Source organism: Convolutriloba macropyga, chromosome 2 (genome assembly GCF_964194025.1).
Source record: "Convolutriloba macropyga chromosome 2, txConMacr16.3, whole genome shotgun sequence".
Taxonomy (NCBI): Eukaryota; Metazoa; Xenacoelomorpha; order Acoela; family Convolutidae; genus Convolutriloba; species Convolutriloba macropyga.
In genome coordinates, this window is record NC_134469.1 from 75,532,593 (window position 1) to 75,545,951 (window position 13,359).

A 13,359-nucleotide genomic window follows, 5' to 3' on the forward strand; every position below is an offset into this window, starting at 1 on the left:
CAAGAATCTTACGTTATAAGCTAAGGATTTTTTAGACTTTTGTAATTATTTGTTTTAAAAAAAACTTGATTGGTTTTTGATTTTAACCTCATTTTTTCTTCTCTTTGTCGACTTGTTACCTAGTCTCTCTAAGGAAAACATCCATCTGCTGTATAGTTAGGAAAAACTAAATTTGTGTAGTTAAGGTATCTGATTGCATTTTGACGTTATTACTAGTTGCTTTTGAATTTAGATATTGGGTTTCTGCCGTGAAATTTTTGTTTTTGGGTATTTTGTTGTTTGTTGTTTTTTCTTGTAGTCTTCTTAATAGCAGATCTCGTGAGCGTTGAAATGAGGCATGACATTACGTAATTCAATTAGTAGTTAGGTTGTGTAACGATTTTTTTAAACTCAAACATCTATTTTTGATATCTCTTCGTTTGGTTGACAATTAAGTCAAAAATGTAGATGAACTCGGGTCGGAACATCATGTGCGAACGCACATTAACGGGCCTCCTGGTTCATATTTTTGTGGGTACGTGTTATCCGATCTCAGTGTTATGCCTACTGAGCAAGCACGTTCTCGTTACATAGGGCTTCTTACGCATTGGAAAATGTTTTAAACCAATGTCTAAACGTATTTATTATTGTATAATTACTTTAGTCTCTGATGCATTGTATGTTGTCAAATTCGTATGTGGGAATCGTCTTTGTAACTCTTCGTGTTAGAATAATAATGTCATTGAAGTTCTTGATGTTCGAATTCTTTATGACGGAAATACATCTATTGTTTGTCAACAATAAAGTCTTTAAAAAATATAGAAATTGCAGCACATAATAATGTTTCAGCATATGACATTATATGGAAGTTGAGTCTTGCGTTTGGGCAATAGTAATAAAAAATTTGAAACGATAAAGCTTCCAGTGGCGAAATTCTGTTTTTCTAATAAATAATTACTCCTGTTCCGGACTTTCAATTTGATCTTGCTTGTCAAGCCTTACTGGATTAGCCCACGGCTGCAGTTCACCAGATCCAAATACGGCCAACATAACACCTCCTACCGCTGAAATAACGCCCATTAGGTAAAAGCAGTACAACCATAAATCCTTGCTGTGTATGTTATCGTCCGTGATTCTGTCAATTGCAATCGGCATCCCAAATCCAGGCACAGATCCAACCGTGTTTCCAATTGCTGCAAGAGTTCCTGCAAAATAGGGAGCCATATTCAAACTGCTGCAAAATGAGGCCGCGTAGTAAAACCCAAAGAAGAAGGTTGCAACTGAAATAAAGCAAATAGAAAGCCCAGAATTGCATTCGGAGTATCCATTGAGCAGAAATGGTAATGGCCAACCTCAGTGAAACAAAACTTGATACATCTTGCTATAAAATGATGCACAAGAAATCCAGGTTGAGGCCCAGGCTAAATGAAGTATGTCCAGACCGAAGATGAACACATGAGAGATTGTCGTGCGATCAAAATTAAATAGTTTGGAAACAGAAAAACGCACCAAAGTTACAACATAGACGCACAAAAGTTTAGAGAACACACGAAGTCTGGACATAAGCGCTTAACAATCTGGAACAATCTGAACATACTTAATTTTTGTGTGGGTCCTCAGCCTAGGAATAAATCTTGCAATTAAATGTCGTACAAGATCTTGATTTTTGACGATTTTTGGACCCTTTAGAAAGATCATGTTGCGGTAAAATTTTCATGATGAATCTTGATATACGTTACTTGGATCGGGCAAAATAAACTAACTTCTTGAGACACTTGCAAGGAACTTAAAGTTTGTAAATATCTTGACTTGTTCTTAGCAATCTTAAAAGATTCCTATAAAAATTACATCAAATTTCGTTTCATTGTGACCATTCAGAAAGTCAACAGTGCATAGAGAGCCAGCGACCGGGTAGCAAATGACCAGACCAAGAGAACAACCGGCTAGACCCAGGCCATAGAATAATGTTCGTTCTAATTTTGGAGCCCATCGAGCTGTTAAGTGACTGAAAGCGGGTATGGTTACGCCTTTAGGAACTGTTTCCTTTTCCCCAGTGAACAAATTTTTAGTTTTCATATTCATCTGTGAGCAAAAAGATCACTTTCATATTGAGGCTGATAATTGTTCAGAACATAGGGGAGGAACTATATGCACAACAGGAATTCTTGTTCGCTCAATTTTGACAGATTGATATAATTTATATAGAATCGCATGGGTGGTATCGTCAGAAAACCCGTACAACTTAGACAAATTTTCAGATAGGAACATAACGAATTTGGACATTTTGGACGAATTATCGAAGTTTAAAGTTTTGTGATGATTGGGCCGATTATCGTTTTATTTTTGTTCAATTTTCCGAGTTTTCCATCAAATCTTTATATTTTGAATCAAATTCTTGTCGCAAATGTAAATATTAAAAATGATAATTGTATTGTTTTTTAAAGATAAAAAGCTGCTTAATTTTTTCGTCAGACATCTTTTGCTAACATAAATCCATTTAACACAAAAAATCGCTCGCCAAATCGGCATTTATTGACCACTTTGTCCAAATTTTTTGAAAGAATTATTTTAAAAACTGCCGGCATTCTCCTGTTGAAAAAGCAAATGGTTAATTTGTTTTTTCCGTTTTCCAGTAGAGTAATCTGGAATCATCCTATTTGCAATGATTTTCCGCCACAATTTTGAATAATCGCAAACAACTCTTCATTCTTTCTGTCTTTCCAACGGTTCTGTTTTTGGTCTCCCAACTGCATTTTTGCAATTACATACTGAATTTATTACTATAAAAAGTCTCTTCAATTATTCTAAGGAAACTGTGGACAATATTTTAAGAAAATTCAAATAAATTCGAAAAAATTTACCATTGTTTGCAATTGTCGAGTCACCATCTGTCTACATTTATTAGTCACTGAACAAACCAACGAGCAACGTCAAGCCAATCAAGAATTATTTTTTGCAATATCTGGTATTAACCACGAGAAACAGGTGATGCTTATTTATTTTATGTAACCTACAGAAAAAACTACAATTATAAAAAAGTTTCTTAGGAAAATTTGTCCCTTTCAAATACCGCTTTGAGTGTACACTAAATATTAACCATAACACTGTTTTACCACCAAACAATATATTTGTTCCAAATAAATTTCTACCAGCATTTTCAGGGCCGAGTGTTTGAAAACTTGAAAAACAAACATTTCTTTAGTTTTTTTTTTACTTTTTGGATATAAATGTTGTTTTATAAGCTTATTCCTTCAAAGTACTTTTTGAGAGAAAATTCCTTAAATGAAAAGTTACATGGCAATATTTTTTGCTGCGAAAATTTACAGATCAGTTTGAAGACTTGCGAAATTCTATGAAAATTTGAAATACTATGTGTTTTTCTTCCATGTCATTCCGTAATGGTTGTCTTTTCAATTTATCACCTCCTAGGATACCACTACCGTTTGAGACCACATTTAGAACTGAGAAACCTCTCAGAGTTTCATTGATTATTTGAGCTGAGGTATTCAACTCTTCTGTCTGTTTTTGCGCTATATTTGGACAAAATAATCAATATTTCAAATTTTTTTTGGGTTTTTTTATATGTTTCATCATCAAAAAAGATCAGTTAACGCTTTCTAATTTTGAGAAAATGATTTAAAGCAGCCATACTTGTTGTTCATTTGAAAAGTTTGAGATGACCAAGTTATTGATCTTTTAACATCTATACGGCCGAAAGGGGAAAAATTCAGATTTATTTGCTCATTGCGAACTTCTATCGTATCCTTGGTCTATTGGAGCTAATTTTTAATGTTGGTTGTTATAAACATTGAGAAACATTTAAGAAATCTGCTACTTATCAGAAAAACTCTCTTCAAATAGTTAACAATTATTTTTTGAAAAACTCTCGAAAAAGTAGAAAAGATGATCTTTTCTATCTATCGAAGCACCTAAATTTCAACTGCCACTGAGGAACTTGTCAATGCCAATTAAGCAACTTAACCAACAATTTGTTTTGCAAGATCTAAAATTTTCTAAAAATAGAGGTGACATTTAATTGACTCAATCGATCTTCTGGGGACGGTCTATACTTTTTAGTGCAACATTTTTGCTCTCCTATTTAGTTTTTCATGTAAAATAATTGTGAACTAGCTTTAGTCGGATTCCTCAGAATTCATATGCCACTATTAATTTTTCTGCTGTGGTTTTCCCAGCTGAGTCTTTGGAAATGAAAATAAAAATTTTTCTTTTCGGTTTATAATAATTTAAATTTCGTTCTAATTTTTTTATATAGGTGTTTGTGCTTTTTCCGGATGAGCCTAGATTTTGTAAAACGACTATTTATTTGTTAAAATTGCAGGAGAAGCTAATTTTTCTGAGTTTTTGCAGTTTTTGAGGCAATTTGGAAAATTGATCTGATGTTGTTTCAGAATTTCCCCTTCCGCTTACTAGTTTTTTTATCAGCACTAAAATCGCCATTTCCCATATTGTTTGTAAATTTTTTCTGACCAATTGTGCATTGTTTAATTAATAAATTAATGAGTTAACACCTTCTATTTCATTTGGGCCTTATAAAAGGACACTAGTATTTAAAAAAAAACGTTTTTTGGTTGAAACTTATTTGAGCATGGCAATTTGCCTTTTTCTGTGGCATTTTTTTTTCTTTTGCTTTAAGTTGACTGCAAGAGAAAATCTAACGTTAATTAATTATCTAGTACAGAAAATTTGACATAAAATTATTTCAAAGCGTAACCGTGTTTTGCAAATTCAATTGAATTTTCAGCGAAAATTGGGAATAGGAGGAGTCGGAAAATTATGTAAGGCGGAGAAAGCTCTAACAAGTTATATTAGGGTGTATAAATTGTTCCATTTATATGCGGTCGATTTCCACCGGGAAAAAGTAAAAGTTCCTACCTTCGAGCAGTCCCTCTATAATTCGTAACACAACTAGATATGCAACTCCTAAATAAGCTACCGGAGGGTTCAAAATAGACAAAATGCTCTTCAATAAAACACTGAACCCGAACACTTTTTTCGCGCTGTACCTGGATGCTAGAAACCCACCGGGCAATTGAGACGCCAGATAACCATAGAATGGTGCGGCTAAAATGTGAGCCTGCTGGTTAGTTGTCCAATCGAAGGTTCCCGCTGCAGTGTTTGCTAACTTGACGTTCTCAGATGCTGGACAGTTTTCGTTGTAAGAACCATCGCGCGTACCCTGGTCAGTGACCATCTCGACTATTGCTATGCTCATTGTAACACGCATCGTAAAAATGGAGGCAAAGCCGAGAAATCCAAGGAATGCAATTCTGTACCTCGTAGAAAAGAACTTCTCATGAAAAGTCTTTGGATATTGTGAGGCATTTTGAGGCAACAGATTTTTCTGTTCTTCTGCTTCAATTTCCATATTCGGACAACATTTGTGGACAAAGATAACGCTCAAATTGCAACTGTACGTGGTAAACTGTCTGTTTTTATTGACAATTTTTAGCACCATTTAAATTTCTTTTAATGTCTTAACGCGTTTTGTTTTGACTTTCATATGAAACGACTGAAAACTCATAAAACTGTGATAGATACAAATTATACAGAATGGCTAGAAAATTTACGAAGAAAATCCAGATAGAAATTTGCCAGTTCTCCGTATGCAGCAGCCACTTGAGTCTCCACCCATGAAATTTGTTCAGCTTAACTGTACAGCCGTTCAAATCACATTGCAAATAGCTGCTTAATTTCATAGAGACATGATCAAGTTGAAAAAAAAATTGTACGTGGAAGTTCACTGACTGCTGCTTGCACGGCATATAGAGTTCTGAAAATAGACTTGAGAGTTCCTTTTTCAGTCATACTGAACAATTTTGCAATGATCCATCGATCGATATGAAAATAAAAATATATAGTCAAAATGTTTCACAGCAAAATGAATTGAAAAAAAAAATTCTAAGGCAAAATTGCATTTTGAGCCTGTCTTTTGTCAACAAGTTTGTAATCACATTCGTGTATTGATTACTGATAATTTTTTTACATATGAGCAGTTTACATTAGAACTGTTAAAGTCATTAAACTAACAAAGTTTTAAGTTACAAAAGACAGCAACTAAGTTCAAGTTAAATGCGTTTTTAACAAAACTTGCTCGTGCCAAATTAATTAAGTTCTGTATTTTTATATAACTAATAATTATTCTGTAAAGTAATATAAATAGATTTTGCTTTTGAGTTTTTTGTTTTAATGCGTCATACAATCATCAGAAAACTATGTTCAAAGTTAAGATTTTAAATTTTAGCCTAAAGTTTTTTAAGCGCGGATCTATATAGACGTCTCTAAATGTCACAAGGGAAAGGATTTTCAAGTTTGTCGGCTATTTTTTGTGTTTCATTTTGCAAAATAAAAAAACGAGATTGAACTTACCTATCAGCTGTGCCATATTTGAAAAATTTTTACCTAGCAGGATTAACTTCACAGGATTAACTACAAATCGCACGATACCGGATACTTTTATGTATGCCACTGTAGTTCTATAAGTATACAAATTGAAGGCAAAGATATAAGCTAAAGAATTGTTTTGTGCTATAAGTTTTAATAAAAAATTAGATTGGGGCTGAAAGTATGAAATCAGAAGTGATAACATGTGAATTAGCAGCTTTACCTATGAGCAGTGGTTTTGATATAGGCTTTAGTGTTTTTAATGAATACAGGTGCTGTGGCTGATTTTAACCGATGTTTTTGTCAATTTTAATTTAAGAAACAAAAACATGCAGACAATTTCAAAAATTATCCTACAGTTTAAAAATGATTTTGCCTGAATTTTGAGAAATAAAGTTGTAGGTACGTGTCGGGTCAACATCACAAATTAACAACTATTTTGAGTTCATTTCTAATTTTCCATTTACCAGGAAGATTGAGAGATTTAACTATTTTTCTCAATGGTAAAACCCTTGCAAAGTAATAGCAAAATATCTTCTTCTTTTGTGAGCACAATATACGCTTCTTCTTTTGCACTGAACTTTGTTGTTTTCGAGAGTTGTAAAGTAGTTTAAAAACTGTCAGGTCTCAAAACTACATGTAAGATTTTCACTGTTAATTTTTTTAAATTTTAAAATTGTGACCCGTTTTGTTGAAACTACACCCTATATTGTACAAATAAATTAGAAGTTTAAATGTTTTCTATTTTTTGTAAATGACTGATCCAATGATCTCACATTTTGATGTAATGGATAAAGAAGGAAAATAGGGTAAATTTTTAAAGTTTTAGAAATGAAAATGTTCTGCAATAGTAAGAGCGGTTGCAAGGAACGTTTTTGTTTCGCAGGTATTTGTAATTAAAGGAGTCATGAACAAAAGGCACCTGATGAGCTTGTTTGTGACCTTCTCAGTCATTTTAGTTATAACTTAATAACCACGGAAATAAAAATTTTATTTTTTTTTAAAACGGTGGCATTGCGGTAAGTGGTTTGGTCTTTAAAGCAATAAAAAGGTTGGTACAATGGGTTGTAGTTTCCATCAAACTAGAGAAGGGGAAAATATAACGAGGGGAAAGGGAAATTTAATAAAAAATTTTTATAAATGAGATAATATAATTGGCTAACTATTAAATTAGAATACAACTCCGGCGAAGAATATCGACTTTTTTGAATTGTAACATTAAATTATTGGGGATCTGACCACTCAAGAATTGCTTTCTAATTTTTTAATGGCTAATTCTTAAAGACCCGATTAAAACCCAAAAAACCCTTGCACATTTTCTTATAAATTTGGAGATTGAAATTCTTTTCAAAAACTTTTTTTTTTCAAAAAACGAGTCTTTCCCATTTTCGATTAGCATCGTAAAATGCAGGCGCTGTCTATCATCTTCTGAATTGAAATACAAAGCGAAAAACGATCTTTGATGTTAATACGATGTACTCAACAACTTTGGACTGATTGGTGCTAACTTTTAGCAACGTTGGTGCGTTTTTAGCAACGTTGGATCTTTTCCGTTTGTGGCGTCTCCATCTTAGTGGGTGCATATTATTTGCACCCCACAGACGCACGTGCCATCCTTTTCAAAATGGTTTACTATAAAATTGTACGTGTTCTGTAACTGGAGGGTGCATAACGTAGTGGGTGGGGGGCACAAACGGAAATGATTTAAAAAAGTCTTACATAAAAAATATAACACGTGTTAGATGTTTTTGTGCCTCTCGTTTGCTTTGATATCACTGTGCTCAGTTTTAAAATTCCTTTCAAGTGGCTATTGCTTTTGAAATCATAAGTGTTAATTGTTGTTTAAACTTTGAGCCTTTTGCACTTTGTCAAATAAATTTGAACTTTGTTAAATGCTTACAAAAACTATTAAAAGTGTACACTATTTCTTAAGATAATGTCTGATAAAAAGCTACACTAAAAATTAACTTTCAGATATGTTTTTATTTTTTCGCTTTTTAATTAATTTGATAAGGTTTTCAATAGTTATTGTGATTGTAGCGAACATGAAATTGAGTATAGTTAGTTATAAGCGGCGAAAGTGTGTGTATGTAGGCTCTTTAGAAAGCTCGCAATTAGGACAATCTAATTAAGATAATAACACCAAAGCTAAATTGAACAAATTTAAGTACTCTCTCGAAAGCAAACACATGGTGCCCCAAATTCTCATTAAAACAAATATGCACACAAGTAAGCAAAGTTACAAACCGGATAAAGGCATAACCAATTGGTTGCGGTTTAGTAATAAAAGACTGTCAAAACAGATTGACGAGACAAATAGGAGACCTGATTAAACTGAGGTGTATACATAAACAAAATAGCATAGTTCGGGAGTTAAAATGGCAAGAACTAAAAATACAAAGAAAGTCCTAAAAGGGATGAAATTTTCTCCATACAGGGGAAATCGGGGTCAAACGTCCCTTGAAACTGACTGCGCGCCACCTCCTTCTCCCCCAGCCTCACTTTTCGAGCCGGGAACATCTGTGGTACAGGCGGCAACTGGTGGGGCGCTAAAAGATAACGAGAAGAAACAAATAAAAGATAATAAATTACAAAAGAAAAAGAAAGGTAAAGAAAGTCAATCAGCGCATGGCGGCAACGGGGGGGATTGACTTGGCCGAATTGGATAAAAAGGACCCCGAAATGGCCTCTGCAGTGCGCTTGATGGTTGAACAAGAAGAAAAAGATGAGGAGGAGTTAAAAAAAGGAAGCAAAACTGGACTTAAGTTAATAAATAAGTAGTATACTGGACGTAATAAATAAGTTGTATGTATAATAAGTATTAACTTACCTTTCATGCCTTTGTTTCTTGTCGCACCGGTATATTAGCAAACAATGCGGTGTACCCTCCACTAATTGGAATTTAAGAAATATTCCGCCTCGAATTAATCCCTTGTGAGTCCCAGTTAGACTGAGATAGTAAGGTTGTTCATCGTAGCCAGAGTCATAATATACATAAATATTAATACGGAAGCGTCGAGCAAATAGTCTGAGGTCTGTTGTATTGATAAATTCGACGTCCTCGATCCCTTTAGATAGAATTACTTTGCCGGGTCTGTCGTAAAGGTGCTTATCGGACCCAGTGCGTAGTTTGACAAATAATTTTTCAAATTTACCCGCCTGCGTGCGGTTTCCCGTAATAATGGTCGACAGACAGGCACTAACACAATTGTATTTAGGATGAGCAACGTCTAATGCAATAGGCTCGTATTGCGAGGTGTCAAATTCAGGGCAACTAAAAAGAATTGGACGTCGTAATATATGAAATTATTGTACGAAAAAATGATTTTCTTACCTTTCAAACAATTCATAACAGTATCTTCTCTTCTTCTCTAGACCCATCTCGCGACATACTCGGTCGAGGACTTCCTGTGAAATAAAATTCATCTGTCCTCTAGTGTGGCGATAGATGGCATTATCATTGCAAGTAGAACAATCGCGTATAACCGTTTCGCACCATACTTTAAGATGCATAACACTAAATTTTTGACTAACTAACGGCATTAATTTGTATCTGGGGAGGTGGCCATTAGAACAGTGCATCTGAGATATCTTCGTACGAGCATTTGAACGATGTAGTACCTGAATATCGGACCCAACCAAATATAAATGACCATTTTTTGTGTAAAATTTTCGGCTTCGGCGGCGAATGCTGTTTTTCTCGACCCAATGACAATTCCTGGGGTAAACCCCTGAACACAAGTACAGGATAATCTCGAAGTATGTAGGACTGTCCATTTTGATAGAGGATAGATTTAAGAACTTGTAGTAAGAACGATAATCTGAAGACTGAAGCTTAGTTGCGAAAATGTTTGTTTAAAGCAAATAAAATGCTCACTTATTCACTTTATGAAAATACCACCAAGCCGATGTTTCCCGCCCCCCCATGGAGGTTATATTAAGCGGACGTTTACCAAATTTTAATGGCATGTACACCCAATGGTCCTCTCAGGCTGGTATACCTTTCGGGCCAATCCGACCACCTAACTCCGAGCTATTAACACCGGAAGTGGCGTGATTTGAAGGTTTTCGATATTTTGAGCGAAAAAATGACTGTTCGAGTATGATACACGGGGAACTAAGGGTTGCAATGGGTATTAAGTCCAGAGTAATGTAGCACATGATCATGGGAAGGGTTTAGGAAGTTGTGGGAGAAATTTATTATCATTTTGAAATAAGAATAGGCAGTTTTCACTAAAAATAGTTAACACTGAAATTGAAATAGTAATTTCTCTAAAATTTGAAGTCGGATTGACCTGAAATTTGGGGGATAGACTAATTTGGGTACGGGAAATCCGATTTTGAGGTCGGATTTGACCCCACACCAACCTGCCCGGAACTAGCGCACGCCCGTGCTGCGGAACGTAAAATTTGAATTGCTCGTGGAGTATTGGTAGTAGCCCTATGACTTTTGGAGGGTTAGTGTAACTTTTCAAGGGCTTTCGATTGGTGATTTTTTCATTCCCAAATTCCGACCGGAAGTCGGTGCTTCGGGACGACCCGAGTGCCGAAAACCGGAAATTGGTCTTTTTGAGCGGCCGAATGACTTTGAAATGAGGCAAGTTGGTGGCACCCTATAGTTACTAGAAAACTTTACCCGAAGACGTTTTGACCAATACTTCGCAAGTTATTAAGTTTCGAAATTTGGGGTCATCCGGGAGGTCGATGAAAAGTGTGCGCGGTCTAAGTGTGCTCGTGTTCTATTAGGAGTTAGGTGATAAAAATTGGTGAGTAGGTGTAACTATGGTAGGACTTTCCGCGCCAATAATTATTTTTACCAAAGTGACCCTTCATCCTTGACTATTGACCCCTAATTGACCTCTAGAGGTCAAATTTTTGGGTTTTTGGGAAACTTTGGTTTCTGACTAATTTTTGTATGGGGAATTGCACAGAATGCTGGGAAAAAGCATACCAAGCCATTATTTTAGCTTTAGCGAGCATGAATTAGCGGTATATTTACACATGTAGACCAATAGTCTTTGGATAACAAAAGCGACGAAATTGACTTGGCGCCAAATTTGTGTGCGCAAATAAGAGCGATAAGGACCGCGGACTTTGACGTTAATCTGTTTGTTTAGTGAGGAGAACCCCTCCTGCGGATGTATCAATCAGTCAAAATGACTTACGGTGTTTACTTAAGTTCTAAAAGTGTATTTAATTAAGATAAGATAAAGTTAGGCAAATAGAAAAAGTTGCAATCAGCTTATCGTGTATAAGTTGAGAGAGAGAGAGAGAAAATACTGAGCTAGTGAGCAGTTGGTTTAGTGGGACTAAACTTAAAACAGTCAGTAAAGTTGCAAGACCAGTTAGGAAACTGTGAGCAACTTGGTTAATTATATTTCGAGTGAATCATGATAAAATTTTGAACTTATAGAAGATTTTGCAGTTGAATTTGTCTCAAGTTGTTAGTTGATTGAGAGTTGCATCCATTTACTGTGGATTCTACATTTGTGCTGGTGTTCTCTATTCAATTTAACGTCTTTTGGGACAAAGCACTTTTAACAGCCTGCAAGAGTGGACGAGGGGAAAAACTCAGAAAAGAGACAAGGTAGCGCTTGGTTCATCATTTTCTTTTAAACCTTCGGTGTTGGTCTTAATTAAATTTATTCGATCTTCTGGGCGACAGATCCCCCTCACTGTTGGCCTAGTTAGAAATTCAGAAGACGACAGTTATGACAAGATCTTATTGTGGAGTAACACTGTTAATGTTTGCCCTTGTTGTGCGTTGTAGGATCTATAAACTGACTGTTGTCCTAAAAACTGCTCTTTGTGCTGTTTTTCGGACTAAAATCAAAACTTAGCAGAATGTCTTACCGGCGAACTAAAATAAAAACCACGTTCTTGCGCAATTGTTTCTAAAAATATGTGCCTGTAGGGTAGATGTCATATTATTGTCGTTGCCTTTATCCGTCAACCTTGCCTTTATCAAGAGAATTGAACTTAGAAAAAAACATATTTGTTACTCCCGAAGTTTTTTTTTGTTGTTTTCAAGATACAGCGGTATTAGTTAGATCTATGAAATTTTGTGACGTAAACAACTGAGACGCACATTAACATTTTTATGATTGACTACTGCAGATATTCTGAAGAATAGATTGAATGCTTCAAGCTGCTAAAACTTCATAGCATCTCAACTATGTCTGTATACGAACTTCTGGCCTAGAGTTGCAACTTGAAGCACGCATGTCAAGTTTCAACCCTAAAGATCTCTGAAGTGCCAGAATTTAGACCGCCAGATTTTTATCACGTATCCTGTACTTCTAGTACTATTGACTGCAGCATTAAAGTCGCAACTGCGAGTTTCAGACATCGTTATACCCGGGTCGAGGTTTGGTGGTGAATTTCTTAAGAAATGCGGTGAAATGCGGTGAAAAAAAATAATTTTCAACGCGTATTTCTTACATCGTTTTGCAGTGAATGCGATGAATCGCGGTGATTTATTTATTTTCACCGGGTTCACACCAATCACCGCATTTTTTACAAAAAATCACCCAAAAGCGTCGAGCCGGGTAGTGTTTCCTCGAAGCCGTTTTGATCATAGAAAAGTTAGAGTTCAATTACTTTGAAAATTAGAGGGCCATTTGAAAATTCTGTTAAATGAATACGTCGTACTCATTTGAGCTAGTTTAACATTCGAAACCAACATTTTTCTGTAGGTGAAGTGAAAGCTTTGATTGAACAAAAATTTCATAAAAAAGTACCGCTGCCTTATATTTTGTATGTAACGTAAGTAGGTTTGCAATGAACATTTTTCAATCTATGCTGTTTTTCCCTCGAGCTTGTTATAGGTATATAAACCTTTCCACCCCCTCTCCCAGCCGCACCTGCTGTTTTTTGTTTTGTTTTTTGTATAGTATTTGCCATGATACTGTGTTATGCTGTTTAACAACACATATCTTGTAGGTGTCAATCATAAAAAATACGGGGGGGGGCATCTGT

The 13,359-nt window shown here is 35.3% G+C and overlaps 2 protein-coding genes across 5 annotated transcripts in view; one reads left to right on the forward strand and one right to left on the reverse strand.

The window, feature by feature from the left end:
- Positions 1-13,359, forward strand: part of LOC142334998 (uncharacterized) — a 253,501-nt gene that overhangs the window by 224,609 nt on the left and 15,533 nt on the right. The gene's annotated exons all lie outside the window — the stretch shown is intronic.
- On the reverse strand, positions 612-6,085 carry LOC142335461 (putative inorganic phosphate cotransporter). Of its 4 annotated transcripts, XM_075383971.1 has the most exons (3): positions 5,952-6,085; positions 5,023-5,352; positions 612-1,259 (listed from the first exon to the last, which is right to left on the reverse strand). In XM_075383971.1, the coding sequence occupies exons 2-3, from the start codon at positions 5,222-5,224 to the stop codon at positions 934-936; spliced, it is 528 nt and encodes a 175-aa protein (XP_075240086.1). In that variant the 5' UTR covers positions 5,225-5,352; positions 5,952-6,085; the 3' UTR covers positions 612-933. The 4 variants fall into 4 exon arrangements, with proteins under 4 accessions (XP_075240086.1, XP_075240084.1, XP_075240083.1 ...); XM_075383969.1 differs by lacking the exon at positions 5,952-6,085 and having other exon boundaries at positions 612-1,184; positions 5,023-5,483; XM_075383968.1 differs by lacking the exon at positions 5,952-6,085 and having other exon boundaries at positions 5,023-5,483.

Coding starts and splice junctions, on each gene's coding strand:
- LOC142335461 (XM_075383968.1), bottom strand. CDS start 5,455: ATGGTGCTAAAAATTGTCAATAAAAACAGACAGTTTACCACGTACAGT. Junction 1,260..5,022: donor TCTGGCGTCTCAATTGCCCG/GTGGGTTTCTAG, acceptor GCTTTATTTCAG/TTGCAACCTTCTTCTTTGGG.